Below are 21276 nucleotides of genomic sequence, written 5' to 3' on the forward strand. Positions count from 1 at the left end.
TTCCTTTATCCAGGTTTTGGTGCCTGTCTCCTCCGCAAACAATCGCTCTTCATCCTCCAAAAATACTTCAACGACAGCTTCCACTCCATCGAGATCTATCTAAAATGCACCTTCTACTTGGGCTCGATCCTGATATCGATTTTCCTGATTATTTTCATCGAAACAGATTTCTTGGCGACTGTCGTAACGTATGTTCTTCTGGCTTTGTGCACCAATTGTATTATTTTGATGTTTTATAAAAATCCTACATACGATAAAGCGATGGTGGTGAGCAAGTACGAGATCTTGGATAATGATAATGAGGATTTGGATGTTTATAATAAGGTTGAGGAGATTGAAAAACGGTTCAAGGAGAAGACAAGTAGAGATAGTCAAGGTGGTTCCAAAAAGCACGATGGAGCTACAAATACAATGCAACAAACGAAGTACGTCAAAACAATTGGTGAATCTTCGAAACAAGTCTACGGGGACACCAGTTACGCCAAGCAAGACGTTCCAGCAAATCCTTTCGACGAACCAGAACCCGAAACAAGCACCAATCCCTTCGACGAAGCCGACAAGCACCCAAACAACCCTTTCAATGAACCAGATGATGTTTATGTTATAGAAAATGAGACTACCACAAATCAAACTGGTGACCAAGTGATTTACGAGTACGGAAAGACCAAAATCGAGGAAGTTCCAACAAAAGTTGGCAGTAATAAAAGTGGCGATAGGGCCAAATTTATTGCAGAAACTGCTAATAATTTAGCTAGTGCTGATAGTACCAAAAAACCTGTGGATAAAAAGTTGAAGATTGTGGATAATACTGCAAGGAGTAGGCTGATGGCGACGTTTTCTGGAGTTGCCAGTACCAGCCAAAGGTAATAAAAAACTAGGGGTGTATGGCATCGTGTCTCAAGGCAAATTGCTTGAACTTCCCGTACCGCACTGAAATATTCGAGGAATTTTACACGTTTTCAAATATATTATTACAAATGCTGTAACTTTCATTACTTTGCTATCTTGTATATATCTGAGCAAATCAAATGTAAATCATAAATCAATTTATCTCCAGGAACATTAACAATCGTCATTTCATTTCGAATTCAATTTCAAAAAAAAAAATAGTTGCCAATTTACACGAAATTGAAAAAAGTGCTCCCGCACAGTCACAGTCTAAACGCATTTGCAAATAATTCTGTGCGACATTTTCACTTATGCTGTGCTTAGCTTGGCGGTATTTTCACATTTTTCAATAGTTTTCACAAAATTGGAAAAGTGCTCCTTTACATAAACAGTCTAAAAGCACTTGGATAAACATTTGTACCAGAGTGGCGCTTAGACTGTGCTTAGCCTGGGTCATTTTTTAAATTTTTAATCCAAAATTACAAAAATATTTTATGGAAAATAAAAAAGGATGTAATAATTTTTTATCCTCAAAAGCAATTGTTTTGTCAATACAAGCAGAAAGTTTTTTAGATCATTCAAATCGGACGCTTAGTTCACTCAAAAACTGCCATTTTTTGCACATTTAGCTGTGTATCTTCAAAATGGCGAGACCTGCCTTTGCCAAAAACTAATCACCTCTTCTCCCAATCATTACAAATTGAATGTTTTTAGATCATTCAAATCCGATACTCCGTTCTCTCAAAAACTCGATTTCTATTTTCTGCACCCTTTGCTCCGTATCTCCGTAACGGCTGGACCTGCCTTTGCCAAAAACTAATCAGCACATCTCCCTATCAATAGGGATCGAATGTTTTTGAACCATTCAAATCGGTTGATCCGCGCGCCCAAAAACGTGACTGGAAATTTGTATCCATACACACACACACACACACACACACACACATTCATTTTTTCTGAGGTATGCCCTAAAATGTTCAGAAACCTTCAAAACGTCGAGAAATGCAAAAATTTTCATTTTCGATTTTCGGCCCATTACTATATCTACCCTACGGGAAGTTAAAAAATAACTACACTTATCAGCAGTGGCGTCGGAACCAAACTTTTGATGGGTGGGCTCGTTTTTTTTTTTTTGATAGACAGCCAGTGGGCTCGTTTTTTTTTAGAGATATTAGCCCATATAATTTTTTGAAATTAATGGGTGGGCTGAGCCCCCCCCCCATCAAAATTCATGGGTGGGCTCAAGCCCACACATTCCACACGGTTCCGACGCCACTGCCTATCAGTACTTAAACCTTTCTATATTTAATTTTGCAGAAATGGTAGCATCACAGAACCTCAGCCAATTTATTCAGAAAATCAATTGGAATTCAACAGCCGTCAAAATCGACCAAGGTATGATAAAAAAAAAAATAAAAATCAACTGACCTGACTATTCGTCCAGATTTCTTGTAAAATTTTTTACCCCTTTTACCCCCAGGAACCAAAAATGCTGCTCCAAGTTCTGCGAAGAGTTCACAGTCTTCAAGAAACCATCCTTCTACCCAAGTCTGGTATTATATCTGTACCAGCGTCTGATGCCCTTATTTTTCTGGATTTTGCTGCCATCGATTCTGCTAAGGGCTGGACTACCGATAGTCCTTTGCATCACTTTTTATCTGGCAGCCTCCATAATCGGGATGAGTGGCAATGTACTGATTTCGAAGTTGTCCAAAATGTCTGCAAATATGAGGCTGGTTTATTTGTCTGTGTTTTGCATGTTGGCATCGATGGCACTTTACGGTAAATGAGATAAATGATAATAAAAATAAGTACCTGAAGAAATTCTTAGAGATGATCCATCCAATTCTTGTTTTGGCCTGAATTGACAGTATTTCTTTGACTACTAGCCTTTATTATATTTTCAGAAGTGACAAAAGTCTACAACACCATGACCATCCTGGTCATAACTTTAATAGCAAGTTTCTGCATATCTTGCTCCACCAGTTTAAGTCGAGCTGCCATAAACGACTACTTGGAAATCCAGGTAAATAGATATCACATCACATCTACTTTATTAAGATGACCATATTTTTTTAAGTCAAAACCAGGACGGCAATTTTGGTAATGCTAATCAGGAACTGGGGAGTCTTCTATTTCTATTTAATTCCATTCATTTTTTTTTCTTATTTAATTTAAAAATAATACTTGTTCGTTTGTTTCCATAATTTTGTTAATTAACTTCCCGAAGGAGTTTGTTTTCATCAAAAAATCCGAATTGCTAATTTTATGTTTTCTCGACGTTTCAAGCCATTCTGAATCGAATGAGACCAAATTTGGAAAAAGTATGTGTGTGTGTGCGTGTGTGTGTGTGTGTATGTGAACAGATTTTTTGCCGTAAATCGACGTTTTCTCGAAAACGGCTGGGTCGACTTCAAAAATTTAAAAGCCATTCGATGTATCTCGACGAGTTGTTTGTCAGTTTTGTGCAACGATCTGACAAGCCGTTTCTTTGTAATTCGAAAAAAAGTGTTAAACTTTTCGTCTACATTTAAGCTCATCCTACCGAACCGATTTTAAAAAATCAAAAACTGTTCGAAAGATATTAGTTGGGAATGATACTGATTAATTTTAGGTGAAAATCTACCGAGCCGTTTTCTTGTAATTAACTGTTGAAAAAAATTTAAGCCGATGTTCATGGAACTTTTTTTGGCGATATTCATCGTGGTCTTATAGAACTTACTGTAATGTTACGGCCTTACGACAAGTAGTTAAATTTTACAAATTCGTCAAAGTTTGCTAAAATTATTATCGTTTTTTTTTAAAGTAGGATTGATGAAGTATATTATTTACACATTTTTTTTTGATTAAGTCGATTATTGACACATATCGGGAAGTTCATGTAACTTGCCTCAAGGCTAAATACCAAACCAACTAGTTCTATTAATACTCGGGACAATCCGGGACAAATATGGCTTTTAGAAAAACCTGGGACACAAGTTGGAAATCCAGTCCCTTAACTTTATTCATTATTCTTTTTCCTTTTCAGGATCTGAACAAATCCAGGACGATCCTGACCACGATCTACGCCTTGTGCCTGGTTTTTGCAACTTTTGGACACAACAATTATATAGATTCTTATTACAGAGTGGCATCGTTTGTAAATATTTCTATAGGAATGCTTTATGGTAGTTTTGTGATGTTTCGAATTTGGTTCAAGTTTAACAAACATCCTAGCAGCCAATTGACTATTAGTCGAACATAGTAATAACAGATAATTATAATTGATAAATGTATTAGTTGGGCAGCAACTGAGTAAAATAGATGATATGAATGCAAAAATGAATAGGTACAGTGGTATCCCAAATTACATGTACCTGTTATACAAATGTTTTGAGATTCAAGTTGCCAAAGGAGCGATTTGTTGCTTCGATATGCGAGTAAAATTTGAGATACGAGCTTTGAGCAAGTAAGAGTAGTCTAGAAAAAAGTTAATGACTGTTAATGAAAAGTTAATATGAAAAATTTCGTCAATTGTAACCATGATTGTCCTATTATAGTAATATAAAATATGAATAAAAAAAATAAACAAAATAAAAATATGAAAATTTTTGTCAGTTGTAACAATTGTTCTACTATAGAAATATATTGTCTGCTTTTTATTGTTAATTATTTTATAGTCAGATTTCATTGCTCACCTTTTTTATATTTAGTATATTTTTTTTTAAATTCGTCTCTGTTATTATATATTAGGATAAATTATTACAAAGTGTATAAAACCATCCATAAATCTGTGTACAAAAATTTTTAACTGTTGGAACAAAATTATATTAAAATAATTTGTTGAATTTTGAAATTATGAATACTTCGCAAATTCACATTTCTTTCGCTTTAATGTTTTGGATTACATTTATATTTATTTTGTTACAACTTTTGTTGATTTCAGTGCTGACCTTTTTTCATATTTAGTATAATTTTGTTCAAATTTGTCTCTGTTATTATATATTAGGATAGATTATTAAAAAGTGTATAAAACCATCCATAAATCTGTGTACAAAAATTTATAACTGTTGGAACAAAATTATATTAATAATTTGTAGAACTTTGAAGTTATGAATACCTTGTAAATTTCACATTGTTTTCATTTCAATGTTATGGATTGCATTTATATTTATTTTGTTACAATTTAATTAAATATATTAATATTCATACCTTCGTTAATCGTATTTTTAACTCCAATCAACTTCAATTAACCACCAAATTGAATTTCTGTTCCTTTCGTCTTCTTAAAACTTCTATAAAAACATCAATAGACTATGCTGAGCACTACATGTGTTTTATAAATCCATCAACCTAAAATTGATACATCTATTAATAATAATAAGTTTTTCAAGATATTTGAGTTATCAAGACTGCTTAAATTAAAGTTTGATATTACATTTTAATAACAAAATACTTACATAAAATTTTACATAGTTCTATTTGATATCGTTGTAACTGTAAAAAAGTTGTCATTAGACTAATTGTAAGTACAATAGAACCCCGTCAAGACGATAATAAAATTGTCTCTATCCCGTTTAAGACGCTTTTCAATCGCTCACTGAGAAATTGTCATAACGGGGTTGTACTGTATATACTTGTAAATATATAAAAATATTTTACTATTTTATAACAGTTATATTATATACTTTATCATATATACATAATTAAATAAATAGAAATTGATTTTATATTATATGAAATTGTTCAAAAGATTAAATATGTTTATTTAAATATATATTTATATATATATATATATATATATATATATATATATAAATATATATATTTACATTTAAAATGCTTAACATGGAATGTACAATTTCAAAACAGTTTATAATAATATCGATAACATGATAATTTTAAAAAATTATAATAAAATATGTAAACATCTAAAATATTTATAATAAAATTCGTTAAAATCTAAATTAAGTCTATTAAAATTAATATAATAATTACTTTCATAGAATTTCTTGAAAAATATTCTTTTTAAACTCCTTATTTTCACATAAATATTTATAATTATATTAATGAGTGAAATATATTCAAAGACATGATATATTTTGTATTAATTTTATATATATGATAATAAACTAATAAATAAACTTTCATTTAAGTACTTAAGCATTATAGATAGTTTTAAAACAACACATTGAAATAATGACAGTCAAAAATCACAAAAGTAAGGAACTACTATACATACCAAATTTTTAAAGACTCCAATAGTTCACGCAATTCTTAATAAATTAATATATTAAATTATCTTTTTTATTAACAATTGCATCATAAAATATGAATCTATAATAATATTAGCTAAGTAAATCAAAAATATCCTCCTTTGTCAAACTTTTCGTCTCGGTATTACTTTTAATAAAATTCTGGTTAATAGAATTAGTTTGCATACTATTCATAGGTATTTTATTATTAGAATTCGTCGGAGACGTTAATAAACTATCGAAAGCTGCCATAGAACCATTTTTCGTAAAACTAGAATTCATAAAACTCTGATTCATCGTACTCGTCGATATATTATAATTAGGCTTTTGGAAATTGGTTGTGAAATTCTGGTTACCCATGAAATTTGGTTGTTGATTAAAATTAGGGTTACTGACCATGTTCTGGTTTGGAAAATTGGTACCATTCATGGTGAAGTTTTGGTTGATGTTGCTGCTCCAGGAGTTTTGGTTGTAATTTGGTTGTGTTGCTGTCGTTGTTGTTGTTGATAGTTTTGTTTGCTGGTTGAACATTTGGCTTAAGTTCGAATCCATTAAATTTGTTGCTTCGTTTGTTGGTTTTGAGATTGGATTTTGTGGTTGGAGAATTGCTGGTTGAGATCTCATTTTTTGGGCGAATTCTTGTTGTGACACAATTCTAAAATGATAAATGATGCATATTTTCAACTTCCGAAAGAAGAAATTTGTTTTGGGCAGACAATTAGACGTTTCAAGTCATTCTTAACCTTTTGCAAAATTACAAGAAATCTTATCTATTTTTTTTTCAGACAACTTACAACATTCTCAGATAATATGCAACATTTTCAGACCAGTTACAACATTTTCAAACTACTTATTACAATGTCAGACAATTGATAACATTTTCAGACCATCTACAACATTTTCAGGGACTCTACAACTTTTTAGGAAATCTGCAACATTTTCAGGCAATCTACTAAATTTTCAGACTATTTACAACACTTTCAGACAAGTTACAACATTTTCAGATTATTTACAATATTTTTAGACAATTTACAACATTTTCAGACCAGAATTTTAGATTATATTATATTATAATTCATTCTTAATCATTTGACAAAATTATAAGACATCTTGACTATTTGCAATACTTTCGGACAATTTATAACATTCTCAGACAATTTACAATATTTTCGGACAATTTGCAACATTTTCAGACAATTTACCATATTTTCAGACAATTTACAACATTTTCAGACCAGTTACAACATATTCAAGCCAGTGGCAACATTTTCAGACAATTTACAATATTCTCAGACAAGTTACAACATTTTAAGACAACTTACAAGATTTTCAGATAAGTTACAACATTTTCAGACAATTTACCATATTTTCAGACAAGTTACAACATTTTCAGATAAGTTACAACATTTTCAGATAAGTTACAACATTTACGGATAATTCACAACATTTTCAGACAATTTACAACATTTTCAGACCATCTACAATATTTTCAGACAATCTACAATATTTTCAGACAATTTACAACATTTTCAGACAATTCGTAAGACTTTCAGTCCAGTCACATCATTTTCAGACAAATTACAACAATATCAGACCAGTTGCAACATTTTCAAACAATTTGCAACATTTTCAGACCAGTTACAACATTTTCAGACAATTTACAAAATTTCCAAACCATCTATAACATTTTCAAACAATTCACAAAATTCTTAAACCATCTACGCAATTTTCAGACTAATTATAACATTTTTCAGACAACTTACTATATTTTTAAACAATTTACTAAATTTTCAGCCAGTTTTCAGCATTTTTAGAGCAGTTACAACATTTTCAGACAATCAACAATAATTTCTGACAATATTTTCAGACAGTATGCAACATTTTTAGACCAGTTACCACATTTTCATACACATTCGACATTTTCCGGCAATTCACAACATTTTCAAACAATTTACAATATTTTAGACAATCTACAACATTGTCAAGAGATTGTCTGTTCCTATTCCCCTCCTCAAGAGCGTTAAAAATTTATTGCAATGTTGTCACATTAGAAATTTCACTTCAATAATTATAATTAATGTATTTACAAAATTAGACTCCATGCATTAATAAAATAATAATGATCTTAAATATAAATAATTGATTATCATCTATCTTACCTCTGTTTATCTTGCAAAGACAAACTCTTATCTCTACCAGAACAATCGAGTAAACTTGTATCATTTTTATTATTAACTGCAGCTTTATCATTGCCTAAGTTTTCCATTGACGTCAAATAATCATCAAGTCCCAGATTTGAGAAAGTTTTATCTGATTCTTTAGTTTTTGGCTCTAAACTTGTTGGAACTAATGCATTTGGTGACTGGGTTAGAGCGGACATATCAAATGTTCTGAAAAAAAAAAACAAAATTAAAAATTACAAATTGATAAAAATTAATCATTTATTCCTCTTACTTGGTTTCGTCTCTCAATCCGTGTATCTGTTTCAGTTTCTCCCTCTGTTCACTCGTGACTTTAGCAATCATCTCCTGGATCAAACTGGTAACAGCTTCAAACTGGTTCAACGATAAACCATTTTCTATACTCAACGGCACCAGGAATGGAATTATTTTACTTGCTAATAACTCTTTGGAAATGCCTAATTTGTTGTGGTTCAGAGCCAATTTGTAAATACCTGAAAAATGTAATATAAATAGTAAAGCAAAACATATATATATATATATATATATATATATATATGTTTTGCTTTATATATATATATATATATATATATATATATATATATATATGTTTTGCTTTACTATTTATATTATATAAATAGATAAACTATTTATATTATATAAATAGATAAATAGATAAAAAGATAGATAACAGATATATATGTATATATATATGTATATATATATATATATATATATATATATATCTGTTATCTATCTTTACCTAAAATTCCCATGACGACTGCAGGTTCCCTTGAGTTCAAACTTGGCAAATATTGCAACACCTCATCATGGACGAGCCATTTATCAAGATCTCCCAATAATTTTCCTAAACACAGCAAGCAATTGACTCGTAGAGATAGTTTATCGGTTGTTGAGCATATTTTTTTGATTCTTGGCAAAACTGAGTTTTCATTGCACTGTACTCGATTAGATTTGAGAATGTTGGGAGAACGGTGAGGCATAGTTCTTGGATTTGTTGAGTTGATGTTGGTTCTAAAGCCCTGGTAAAGAATAATTGATATATATATATATATATATATATATATATATATATATATATATATACTAGCTGACCCGGCAAACGTTGTTTTGCTAAGTAAGGTATATTCTAAACAATTTTTAGAGAATCAAAAATAGTAATACTAAGTGTATGAAGATGTGTTGTTTGAATACAATATACAATGAAGTATTATAAAAACAATAAACCTTATTAATTTGTCTATATTTTGTCAATACAATCAAACTGGAAGATTTATACACTTTCTTTAGAAAACATAGTATAATCCATCCAAGTCTTTATTGGTCTTTCGACTTATTAATTACGTTTCAAGTTTTTCAGATTCTTTTTGGATTCTGAATTTTGTGTATAATTGTAAATAATACTACTGAGCTTATACAAAATTCGCAAATTTCTACGAGAAGAGTTAGAAAATGGATTAAGTATTTATTATATTATATATTATTATTTCTTCTTTGACCTGCTTTTTGAAAAGTTTCAAGCAACATTTGATAAATTAAAGTAAATTTAATAAACAGTATACATGTGGAGCAGGGCGAGGCACAAAGGTCCAATTTGACTTTGAGCAATAACAATTATATCACAACAAATAACACATTTCAACTGAACAATTATCTGACTACGTTCAGTAAAACTGTCAGCTACTTCATCATTGTAGAAATGTGCTTTTTTACTGTCTTTCAAAAATTTGTTATCTAGACCTGTCTTATTTTAATTTTAAAGGTATTTTACAAAATAATTACATTTTTAACTAATGCTAAAAAACTACCAAGGGAAGAAAATACTTTTATTATGGATTTTCAAAGATTACCGTTTATCTCCCGATAGTAAAGTCATAAGAATCAAGGTTATAGCTGGTTATACATTTTTCCCTCTACTTTCAAATATTGTTGTTAAACAATGCTTAACTTTACTGGTCAAAACGTTTGACATTTCACGTATTAGCCACCGCCCATCGTTTTATTTAAATTACGATTCTACAAAAATTTTCAGATTAAAAATGTAAAGTTTCTATGCGATTTCAAAATAATATCTCACCTTTCCGACAACCTACCGATTAGCACGAATTTTTCAAGACTAAGACTAGCCAAATCGGTTTAGCCGTTTTCGAGTTTTAGAGGATCATTTGATCGAGAGTTCCATTTTTATATATAAGAAGATATATATTTCACTTTTTACTCACCTGTACAGCATTGGCAGAACATCGCTCTTAACATCTTCCGGTGATGTCAGTTTCAGCAACAATTCCATTTTCTGCATGAATATCAGCAAAATCTGTATAGGCTCCTGCAGTTTCATAACCGGCTTCAAATGTACCAAGATATATTTTGAAAATTCTTCACGGGTACAACATATTTCGGCAATTAATAAAATATTTGGCAACACAAAAGGCACCTAATAAAAATAATTATAACTGTTAAAACAGATTCTGTAAAGTAATATTATTATTATAGAAGAAACTGCGTTCAAAATCTAAATTCTCAACTGATTGCTGTTATTTTTTAAGACTACATAATTTTTATTAAGTCCCGTAGGGCAAGTTATAGTAATCGGAAAAAAAAAATCGAAAATGAAAATTTTTATATATTTTTACGTTTCAAAACCTTTTTAACATTTTGGCATACCTTAGAAAAAATGGATGTATGTGTGTGTGTGTATGTGTGCGTGTATGTGTGTGTGTTCGGATACGAATTTTCGTCGACGATTTCGGGAACACGGATGAAGCGATTTGAATAATTCAAAAAACATTCGATTCGTATTGATAAGGAAACGTGCTGATTAACGTCTAGCCGTTCCAAAGATATGGGGCAAAAAGTGCCAAAAACAGTAAACCAGTTTTTCAGAGAACGGAGCGTCCGATTTGAATAAATCAATAAATATTTCACTTGTATTGACAAGGTGAAGAACCGATCAAATTTTATGAAGGCAGGTCTAGCGGTTTCGAAGATCTAGTAAAAAAAGTAAAAAAAATGCCATTTGGCAGTCAAAAATGATCATTAGACATATGCACATCAAATTATCAGATATTTTATAGAGATTTTAACAATAAGTATAAATTTTGTTTATATTCCTATCGGTTCCGTACCAATATTTATCCGTTAGACGGCGACGCGGAGCTATGCAGTTAAAGCATTACGATTGCTTTGAAAAAAAGTTCTGAATTTCCAAAATATTTCAAAATAAATTTTGCTTCAAAAAGTCTTTTTTTTTCAAAAAAAAGTCAAATAATCCTTTTAAAAAAAAAAATTTTATACGGGAAGTTCCAGCAATTTGCCTTAAGGCACGATGACATGCGTCCTACTAATTTTGAATTTATATTTCTGAACTTTTCAAGAATCTAATAATCCATTTTAGTTAATATTTATATTACCATATGTGGATTTAACAAACTCTTTAACAAGCGATGGTAAACACTCGGTAAATGCAAATTCTTGGAGGCAACTTTTGCAAAATTTGAGGTAACCCTTTGTAGAATTTTGATTTTTGTAAATTGTCCCATTGGAATAAGGAATCCAGATAACTCATGTTTTCACACCAATGTCATCAAAGTATGGAATCTAAAATAAAATACTATAAAAATTGATAACATAATATAAAAACAAAGTATTATATTTGTTGCTTCATTACCTTTAAAAATCGTTAACTCCGGTCTCATCTCCGGTGTATGATGCAACATCAGCTTAACATAATCCCTCAACGATTCATCCACCAAGACAATCCAACTGGGCACACCTCGTTTCAAACTCATTGCAAATTTTTTTATATAATCATCAAACTTTTGATTTTATTAAAATCTTTGTATTCAAAGTCCCCGCTATCGGATTTACTCTTCCTGGACAACTCATAACACAAAACACCCAGAGAATACACATCACTGGATTGACTAACAGACTTGATTAAATGGCATTCAGGAGCCAAGAATTTCAAACAGGGTTCGTTGAGTTTGTTTACATAAGTATTGTATTCTCTGAATGGAAATTGTATTGTGTTTTCATTAGATGTTTGTTGGCCTATTATTGAGTATTCAAAGCCGAATAGTTTCCAAGCGCCCATGTGGTTTACAATGATGCATTCAGGCTGGACGTTCCGGTGCAGCATTTTCATGTCATTGTGTAAGAAAATGAGACCTTCTGAGATTTGTTGTAAGCCGTATTTGATTTCTACGTCGTAGAGCTTGTAACTTGCTATACCTAGAAAAGACAACAATAATAATTTGTAAATTTCGATGCATTTATATATATATATATATATATATATATATATATATACTAGCAAACCCGACGAACTCCGTTTCGCCACCAGATGGTTTCGTGAGAAAGATGAAGAAATTTTTTGTTTGTTTTATATTTGAAAAGGAAAAATTTGATTTTATTACACAACAGTAATGAATTTATTTCGATTACAAAAATGAAGTGTTTTTTAAGTTGAACTTCTCTAAGTAAATGTAAATGAATTCGCAAATTATCCGTTTCATTGAAGTGCTCTTTGGTAAACCACATTTTTTGTTTTTTGGTCTGACGTTAACACAAACAAAGCGGATGGTTTTCCAACTCTTAAACAGGCAACGTATAACTGCCCATGTGAAAAACAATGATTTTCTAAATAATCTATTTGAAATTTATCCCGTCAAGACTAAGCGATTGGCCTTGCGACTTGTTATTGCGAATGCAACGCGAAGTGGAAATTGCAATCGTTTGAAGTCAAACGAAAGGCCAGTCGGAATCATTGGTATGTCACCAAATCGCCAGCAATTTTTGATTGAATGGTGAAATTCAGTGCGTGTACACTGTACAGCAATATTCTTTGCGACAAGAATTGCTCGTTGACTTAACCAAGCATAATTCTGATAATTCTCACTAATGTCATTACTCGAATTTTTAATTACGGTGCGTGAAGTTCCAGCAGCTTACATTAAGGCACGATGCCATGCACAACTAATTTTCTTAGCTATAAACCTTGCGGAGCCCGAGACCTTTCCAACGAATGCAAAATTGTCGAAATCGGTTCGTGCGTTCTGGAGTTATATCGTCAGGAAGGAAAACCCGACTTATTTTTATATATATAGAAGATATATATATATATATATATATATATATATATATATATATATAATTCTTCTGTAATTATGTATGTAAATATACTCCTCCTAAACGATTATTCGTATTTTGATAAATCTTTCTGAAGTTTGTTAAGGGAATTTTCTAAGAAGTATGTGATTATAAAAATATAGTGATATTGCATAAATAAATAAAAAAACTGCAAAAAAATGACATGTCATTATTTGACATTGAAAACATTTGAAACATTGTTTGGCATTGAAAACAAATAAAAACTGTCATGCCAAAAATTTCAATTTACTTATGAGCCTAGACAATATTAGAATATGTATAATAAATTCGTGATTATGAATAAGAAAAATTAAATGTCTACATTATTATTGCCAAAAAGCAGCTGAGATGTGCCAGAAATTAAAATAATATAAGACACAGCATATGTATGAGAGATTGAATGATACACATATGTACAGGATTTGACAAATTAATTCACCTAAAATATAAAATTAAGTAATAATTAGGGTTGGTTCTGAAAGTAAAGATGAATACATACAACTTGGTCCTTACGATATCAATTAGAAGAAGTTTAAGATGCAATTTTGGACTTTCTAAATAATAAAAAATTAAATTAATATAATCCAACAAGAAGTGTTATGTTATGGTTTTGTTTAATAATGAAAGGCTAGAATTTTTTTTCTCTATGATTTGCTCAATAGAATAAATCGCATAAAATGCCCAAAATGAATAAGTAAAATGTTTCAAAAGCCAAATATTAATTAATAATAATAATTTTAATAATAAACTATTAAAAAAACACTAGAGTTTGTTAAAAAAAAAAGGTAAAATTATAGGAAGAAAAAACGCTAGAAAAAAATTGGCATGCAGTCGCTGAGGACCCCAGGAGCAGGTAATAATGTATATTAAATTATAACTAAGAAAAATATAATGTAGATATTATAATTACCAAAAACCAGTTCAAATATGATACAGGATTATAAAAATTATAGGCAAACGTTATTGAAGAATTATTTTGGGTGAAAAAATCCAAGATACAAATCCAATTTTGTACTTTTATCGCGGACACAATATATTAATTTTTATTAATTAAGACTTCAATTTGCAATTTAGTGTGGGAATTGAGACTCATCGTTTTATTTATAGCAGTTCTTTATTTAACATCACTTATATTGATGTATATGCATTTGGTGTGAAGGGTAATTTAAAAAACAATAATTATTTTTAGGTAAACAGTAAATATTAATATAAGATATTAAAAAATTGTAGTCTTGGGTCATCTAGTATATATTTATATATATTACCTTTTGGTACTGGCTGTGGCATATTATTACTATTCCCTCCAACCCCTTTGTCTAATAAATTACTCAGACTTGAAAACACAGGTTCTGTTGCAAAAAGCCAGACTTTCTCTGCTTTCTTCCAAAGGATGCTGCACTGTTAAAACATTTGGATGCCGGATTTTAGTAAGTTGAGTTATTCCTCGCTTCATAGTATCTAAAATATATTCTTTTTCATCTCTTGATAAGTTGTCTAGTTGCTTTTTTTCCAAGACGAATATGGAGCATGATTGTTTTGTTGATTTTTTGTAACCGCGGTATATTTTCCATAGTAAACCTAGAGGAAAATGAAACATTGAGAAAAATAAACATTTTAATAGTTGTATGCAACACTTGTAAAAGTGTTATTGTACTTTCTAAATTTGGCATTGATACTTTCATTAAAATCCATTATACCACTTTCACCAAATTTGGCTTAAGAAGTATAAATAATATGAATAAACAAAATCTATTCTAATTATATTTCAATTATTACCAGGTCCTGCACTGGCTATATGTTCAGTAGCCTCAAATTCCCTGGTGACCGGATTTCCGGGCAAAACTCCTGACAATTGCGAAACTGTACTACTAACAGACGAATATAGTTTATTTATAACATCCATTATAAGGTCCTTTAACCAAAATACAACTTCCGATTCAGTTTTACTGAAGACTACTCATATTTTTGACAGCTGCACTAGAGTTTGTGAGTAACCCTACAAACGCACTTTGTAATTGAAAAGGTATTTAAAAATTAATAAAATGTGTATTGATTTTGTTAAATATATTTGGTATAAACAATTAAAAAATGTTTGAACAGTAAAAAAATATCGAAAAAACTTGTGTTAATATTTACTCAAAATTTGCACAAAGTCATAATTGTCAAATTATTGCCAACATTAAAAGTGTTTTGGTGGTAGTGAAACTCAAAGTGCTAACTTCATGATAAAGAGCGTGACCGGTAAATTCAAATTTAAAACAAGAACTAATAATTCTAATGAAAAATATTTAATTATAAGCTTTATTTCATCTTTAAAAATAATTAATTAAACTATTATACACATTTGTATCAATTATATTTCATATTACTCTTTTACATTTGTACTCAATTACCTTCTATTGATTATAAATATAATTAGACTTGATTAATGTTTAGTTATGTTATTCTAAGTATTTGAATTTCTATTATGTTACTCTAAATATTTAAATTTAATATTACTTATTAGAAAGTTTAGAATTTTCTGAAGATACATTCTATTTGTGCGATAAATTTTGCTTAAAACTAATATCAGCAGTATATTTTATTGATCTAGTATTTAAACATTTTAAGCAGTCTCATAAAAATTTATAGAATAAAATTATTTTTAATAGAATTAAATTAACATTAATAAGAATTAATAATTTAAATAAATTTAAAATACATTAAAAATTGAGAGCAAGTAGCAAGTAATTATAATCAAAACTATGACAAATGTAGTTTTTATTACAAAATTATAAAAAATATTCAAAGACTAGCATTAAAATTAATTTTTAAATTTTACAAAAATGTATTTATTTATTCCAAGTTTATTTAACAAAAAACATGCAGAAACCTCATTAGTTTATAGAAATTTTACTAAATAAATAATTCTTAAAGAATACTTAGTTTTTAAGTATTCTTTTAAAGTAAATATGCTATTAAATTTATTATGTTATTACAACTACTTAATTCTTGGTCATTTATTGAAGAGTTTCATTAATATATTAAGTTTTAATTAAATTTGATTATAAACTTCAAGTTCTAATAATTCATCTGATATATACACATTCTGCAACTATTTCTAAATATATCATTCAAACATATTGCATACTTACTCTTTAATAAAGAAATCACAAAAATCTAATATTTCTCGGCCATAATGAGTGTAATCAAGGCTGTCCAGCCATTAAAAGGCTTACAGCCTTTACCTTGTCCAGTATTATCATCGTATTGCTCCCAAATGTAACCAGTTCTCTCATATTCTTTGTAGACGGTTTGAATTAAATTTTCTCGAAGCTCTTTGTATACTTTCTGAGCTAATTGTTTTGTTTCACCTAAAAAAAAAACACAATCACATATATAATACACAAAAATATAAACACTTTATATGAAAAATTGGTTTTTTGCTTTACCTCCTGTATTGCTATCAGCATATCCATAATGATACAAACTTTTCACAAGCAAATAATTAATATTCAGCCAAATCTGGCCTCTCCAATAAGGTGGATCGTGTTCAGTATTCCTAGCCTTATACAAAGGAGAACTTTTCGACAAGCTTCTAACACCATGAGGCGACCACAACAATTGTGGATTATACACATCCTCTATAACTTTTTTCAACCTTGGAGAATTCGATGGCAAAATTTGTAAAATCAATGGAAACAAACTGTTGTAGCCAAATGCTGAGTCCACAAAACGATGAGTAGGCTGCTTCAGAGTCACACGCACCTTGATAAAAGACATATTAAAGTTATTCAAAAACAACCATTTGATATTTTCAAATTTCCACATTTCCTTTACCTTTTCGCTTTGCACGATCTGCCCTTGACTATTTGTAGTGACTTTATCCCTCCTCAATTCCACATTATCAGAATGCAAACCGTAATCAGAATATCTTTCGCTGCTTTGTGACCAGTGCAGTTTGTCCATATCGTTTTGATCTGAAAGCATTTCGTATGTTTGCTGATACTTTTCAGCATTTAAACCAAGCAGTTGTGTTAAGTCGCAGAGGACTGATGAGGCTAAGGCAAGCCAGCAACGGAGATCTAAGTGCCTTTCGGTGTCATCGGGGTGAGAAGCCCTTGGGTAGTCATCAAGACCTGAAATAATAATAAATGAAATATTTATAATAATTGGTTACAAATGTTGTAAATTGTCTAAAAATGTTGTGGAGTTTCCATAAATGTTGTAAGCAATCTATAATGTTGTAAATTGTCTGAAAATGTTGTAGATTGTCTGAAAATGTTGCAAATTGTCTGAAAATGTTGTAGATTGTCTGAAAATGTTGTAAATTGTCTGAAAATATTGTAGATTGTCTGAAAATGTTGTAGATTGTCTGAAATGTTGTAAATTGTCTGAAAATGTTGTAGATTGTCTGAAAATGTTGCAAATTGTCTAAAAATCTTGCAAATTGTCTAAAAATCTTGCAACAACATGTAAACAATCTATAAATATTGTAAATTGTCTATAAATATTGTAAATTTTCTGAAAATGTTGTAGATTGTCTGAAAATGTTGTAGATTGTCTAAAAATCTTGCAAATTGTCTAAAAATCTTGCAACAACATGTTGTAAACAATCTATAAATATTGTAAATTGTCTATAAATATTGTTAATTGTCTGAAAATGTTGTAGATTGTCTGAAAATGTTGTAAATTGTCTAAAAATCTTGCCAATTATCTGAAAATGTTCCAGATTGTCTGAAAATGTTGTATTTTTACTGAAAATGTTGTAAATCATCTAAAAATGTTGTAGATTGTCTGAAAATGTTGTAAATTGTCTAAAAATCTCGCAGATTGTTTGAAAATGTTCCAAATCGTCTGAAAATGTTGTAGAGTATCTGAAAATGTTGTATTTTTACTGAAAATGTTGTAAATTATCTAAAAATGTTGTAGATTGTCTAAAAATTTGGTAAACATTTCATCAAATGTTTGTACATTATCTGCAAATATTATAAAATATTGATATATGTTGTAGATTGCCTATAAACGTTGTTAGTATTTTGAAAATGTTGTCGATTATCTAAAAATGTTGTAGATTGTCTAAAAAAGATGAAAATTATCTGAAAATGTCATAAATCAACTGAAATTGCTGTAAATTGTTTAAAAATTTGGTGAAGCTATCTATAAATGTTGTAGTTTATCTAAAAATTTAGTAAAGATGTCGTTAAATTTTGTACATTGTCTGAAAATGTTGTAAATTGCCTGAAAATGTTATAAATCATCTGAAAATAGTATAAATTGACTTAAAATGTAGTAGATTGTCGACAAATATATATGCAAAAAATCTATTTGTATTTTTTAACCTGAAGTGAGAGTCTTCGGGTTAAGTTCTTTCCTTGTGTTTGAGTCTCGACCTCTCCAGCGATAAGAGCCACTCATTTCACCTTTTTGCGTTGTGTTAAACCAATTGAACCAAGCCTGTAATTGAGAAATTGATAAATATTTCTGTTTTATATATCTAAACCCATTTTACCCACAGATCTCATTTATTATATTGATTTTCTTTTCATTATAATTTATTTATTATATTTTACATATTAATATATTTGATGCCCACATATATAAACACTATTTTGGGCTACTATTTTATCTTGTACTAATAGTAAATTATCTGATGGTAGTAATATCAGATATAATAACAGTGTTTTCACTAATATATAATAACAGTGTTTTCTTTTCTATGCATATTTTTAACTCATAATTTTGTATAAACAGATCACAGAATAAAAACATTAGTAAAAAATCAAGCCTTGCTAACTATTTTAAATTATCTTTTTCAATAATAATAATAATATAAAAACATTCAAAACCTGTAATCGTGGATACAATCTCTCCAATCGTTGCAATCTTGAATCCTCCATTAATTTTTCTGAATAATTTTCCAAAATAGATTTTAAAGTTAAAAAGAATGTTGGTGGATTTGCATTTGTGTTACGTTGTGTTACAAATTCATCAGGGACTTTGCTTAGGGCTTCAGATCCTAGAAAAAAAACAAATTTATTGAAAAAATCTTATTTGGAATTTGAATCAACCTTATCATAAATAATTAATTAATAATTAATTGAATATAATTTCAAGTGAAATCTAAATATGTAGCTATATTATATATCTTTAGACTTTAATAAATTAATTATTTATTAAATAATAATCTAATGTGATTTTTAAATATTATTTTAATAACAAAAACATATAGCTATATTATGTTTATTTTTAGTTAATAAATTATTCATTGAAGAATAATCTAATTTTTTAGTTCTTAATTTAAATACTATTTTAATTTAATTTAAATAAAAAACAAATTAGTTAATATTATATACCATTACTCTTTAATAAATTATTTAATAAAGAGTAGTCTTAATTGAGATTTTAATATAATTTTACAGAAAAAGAACAAATAGATTTATTATATATATTTAGTCTGTAATAAATTATTGAGATTCAATTCAATTAATTGAGATTATTGAAGTATAATCTCAATTGGGATTTTAATATGTTTTTGCATAACATGTATTGTATATCTTTATGAAGATATAGATATAGACTATAGTCTTTAATAAATTATTTCTTAAATCTCAATTGAGATTTAAATATGAATTTTAACAAAGAAAAAAATGTATGGCTATTGATTTATATATTATGTCTTTAACAATTTACCTAGAATCTGCTCTCGAGGTATCCATCCTTCAACATTCATTAAATCAAACCAATGCTCCATGATATCAAGAGATATATCCAAATCCCAGGTCGATATTAAAAGATTGTGAAAACCCTCGTCCCATAGAAAGCCACGAGGGAAGAAACTCCTGTACAATATATAATAAGTTATATATATATATATATATATATATATATATGTTTGTATTTTTATTACCTAGAAGGTACTCCAGTATACAAAGGAGCTTTCCAATAAGGCACAGGTTCTTTAGTATATTCGCTTTTAACTTTGGACGATCCATAAAAATATCCAACAGAACCTATCATGTTTGCTAAGCTAGCTTGTGCAAATGATATTTGTTTCTCTGAGAAGCTAAAATAGATATAAAAAATAGATTTATAGACTTAATTAAGTCTTAAAACACTATTTAACATTAATTTGAGTTTTTGTTCTTGTTTTCAAAATTTAATTGTATTTATATTTACTTAATATATTTATTTTTTAAGAAATAATTTTAAGCTTACCCTTTTTTTTTAAGTCCAAATAAACCTTCAAACTTGTCCTCAAATTTCTTTTTATGCTCCTCAAGTGCTTTTGTATATTCTGCACCTTTTAAATTATTTTCTACTTCATCAGTCTCAAACATAACATCAAACTCAAATGGTGTCCGAACTGTTATTTGAGTTGCTATAAAATTTGGATCCACCTTAAAATAATAATTGAAAGAGTAAAAATTAAGCAATAATTGATAGAACTTATTATATATTAATTGACTATTACAATTTAATTATATAATTGTTTATAACATACCATTCCTTCAGGTTCTTCCAGCAATTCACCAGCCAGAGCAATGAATTTTTTTTGTTTATTATTTCTGTCAGTAACCAGACGTAAACCGGTCATCAGAGTATCTCGCAGAACATGCAAACCAGGAGTAATGGTGCTCAGGTAGGATTCGTGTATTATAGTACCTTAATGTAAAAGAAAATTAAATCATTGAAGAAAAACTGACTAATAAGTGTTAAAAAATAAAATTTGTTATTATGTTAGTAATAATTTATATTTATTTATTTTTAATATATAGCCCACAGATTTCTTCTAAGAGGACTCAAAAATACAATTACTTTACATA

The 21276-nt window shown here is 29.1% G+C and overlaps 3 protein-coding genes across 4 annotated transcripts in view; 1 reads left to right on the top strand and 2 right to left on the bottom strand.

Moving 5' to 3' along the window:
- The first annotated feature begins 25 nt into the window (after positions 1-25).
- LOC113387840 lies at positions 26-4404 on the top strand. The gene is made up of 5 exons (XM_026625223.1): positions 26-863; positions 2206-2283; positions 2369-2670; positions 2796-2914; positions 3917-4404. The coding sequence occupies exons 1-5, from the start codon at positions 229-231 to the stop codon at positions 4130-4132; spliced, it is 1350 nt and encodes a 449-aa protein (XP_026481008.1). The 5' UTR covers positions 26-228; the 3' UTR covers positions 4133-4404.
- Positions 4405-6215: 1811 nt separating this feature from the next.
- Positions 6216-15481, bottom strand: LOC113388573 (SCY1-like protein 2). The gene is given in 14 exon segments (XM_026625942.1): positions 6216-6777; positions 8282-8512; positions 8577-8796; positions 9066-9254; positions 9257-9345; positions 10546-10757; positions 11734-11763; positions 11766-11887; positions 11890-11933; positions 12008-12095; positions 12140-12553; positions 14737-14830; positions 14832-15049; positions 15248-15481. Coding segments are annotated over 14 exon segments (2640 nt in total). The 5' UTR covers positions 15375-15481.
- Positions 15482-16551: 1070 nt separating this feature from the next.
- LOC113387615 (mannosyl-oligosaccharide glucosidase) overlaps positions 16552-21276 on the bottom strand; it is a 36313-nt gene continuing 31588 nt past the window's right edge. The window contains exons 5-13 of one of the 2 annotated variants that reach the window (XM_026624967.1): positions 20955-21115; positions 20669-20850; positions 20361-20516; positions 20144-20292; positions 19300-19469; positions 18793-18907; positions 17291-17589; positions 16903-17218; positions 16552-16824 (exon numbers count right to left, since the gene is read on the bottom strand). In XM_026624967.1, the coding sequence (XP_026480752.1) occupies positions 16631-16824; positions 16903-17218; positions 17291-17589; positions 18793-18907; positions 19300-19469; positions 20144-20292; positions 20361-20516; positions 20669-20850; positions 20955-21115 (1742 nt within the window). In that variant the 3' untranslated portion in view covers positions 16552-16630. The remainder of the gene's footprint in view (positions 16825-16902; positions 17219-17290; positions 17590-18792; positions 18908-19299; positions 19470-20143; positions 20293-20360; positions 20517-20668; positions 20851-20954; positions 21116-21276) is intronic. The other variant, XM_026624966.1, reaches the window with a different exon arrangement.

The sequence above is a fragment of the Ctenocephalides felis genome, unplaced genomic scaffold (genome assembly GCF_003426905.1).
Source record: "Ctenocephalides felis isolate EL2017-DRISC unplaced genomic scaffold, ASM342690v1 CF-g0.4_SCAFFOLD_03572, whole genome shotgun sequence".
Classification (NCBI taxonomy): Eukaryota; Metazoa; Arthropoda; class Insecta; order Siphonaptera; family Pulicidae; genus Ctenocephalides; species Ctenocephalides felis.

Coding starts and splice junctions, on each gene's coding strand:
- LOC113387840 (XM_026625223.1), top strand. CDS start 229: ATGTTTTATAAAAATCCTACATACGATAAAGCGATGGTGGTGAGCAAG. Junction 2,284..2,368: donor AGCCGTCAAAATCGACCAAG/GTATGATAAAAA, acceptor TTTTACCCCCAG/GAACCAAAAATGCTGCTCCA. Junction 2,671..2,795: donor GGCATCGATGGCACTTTACG/GTAAATGAGATA, acceptor TTATATTTTCAG/AAGTGACAAAAGTCTACAAC.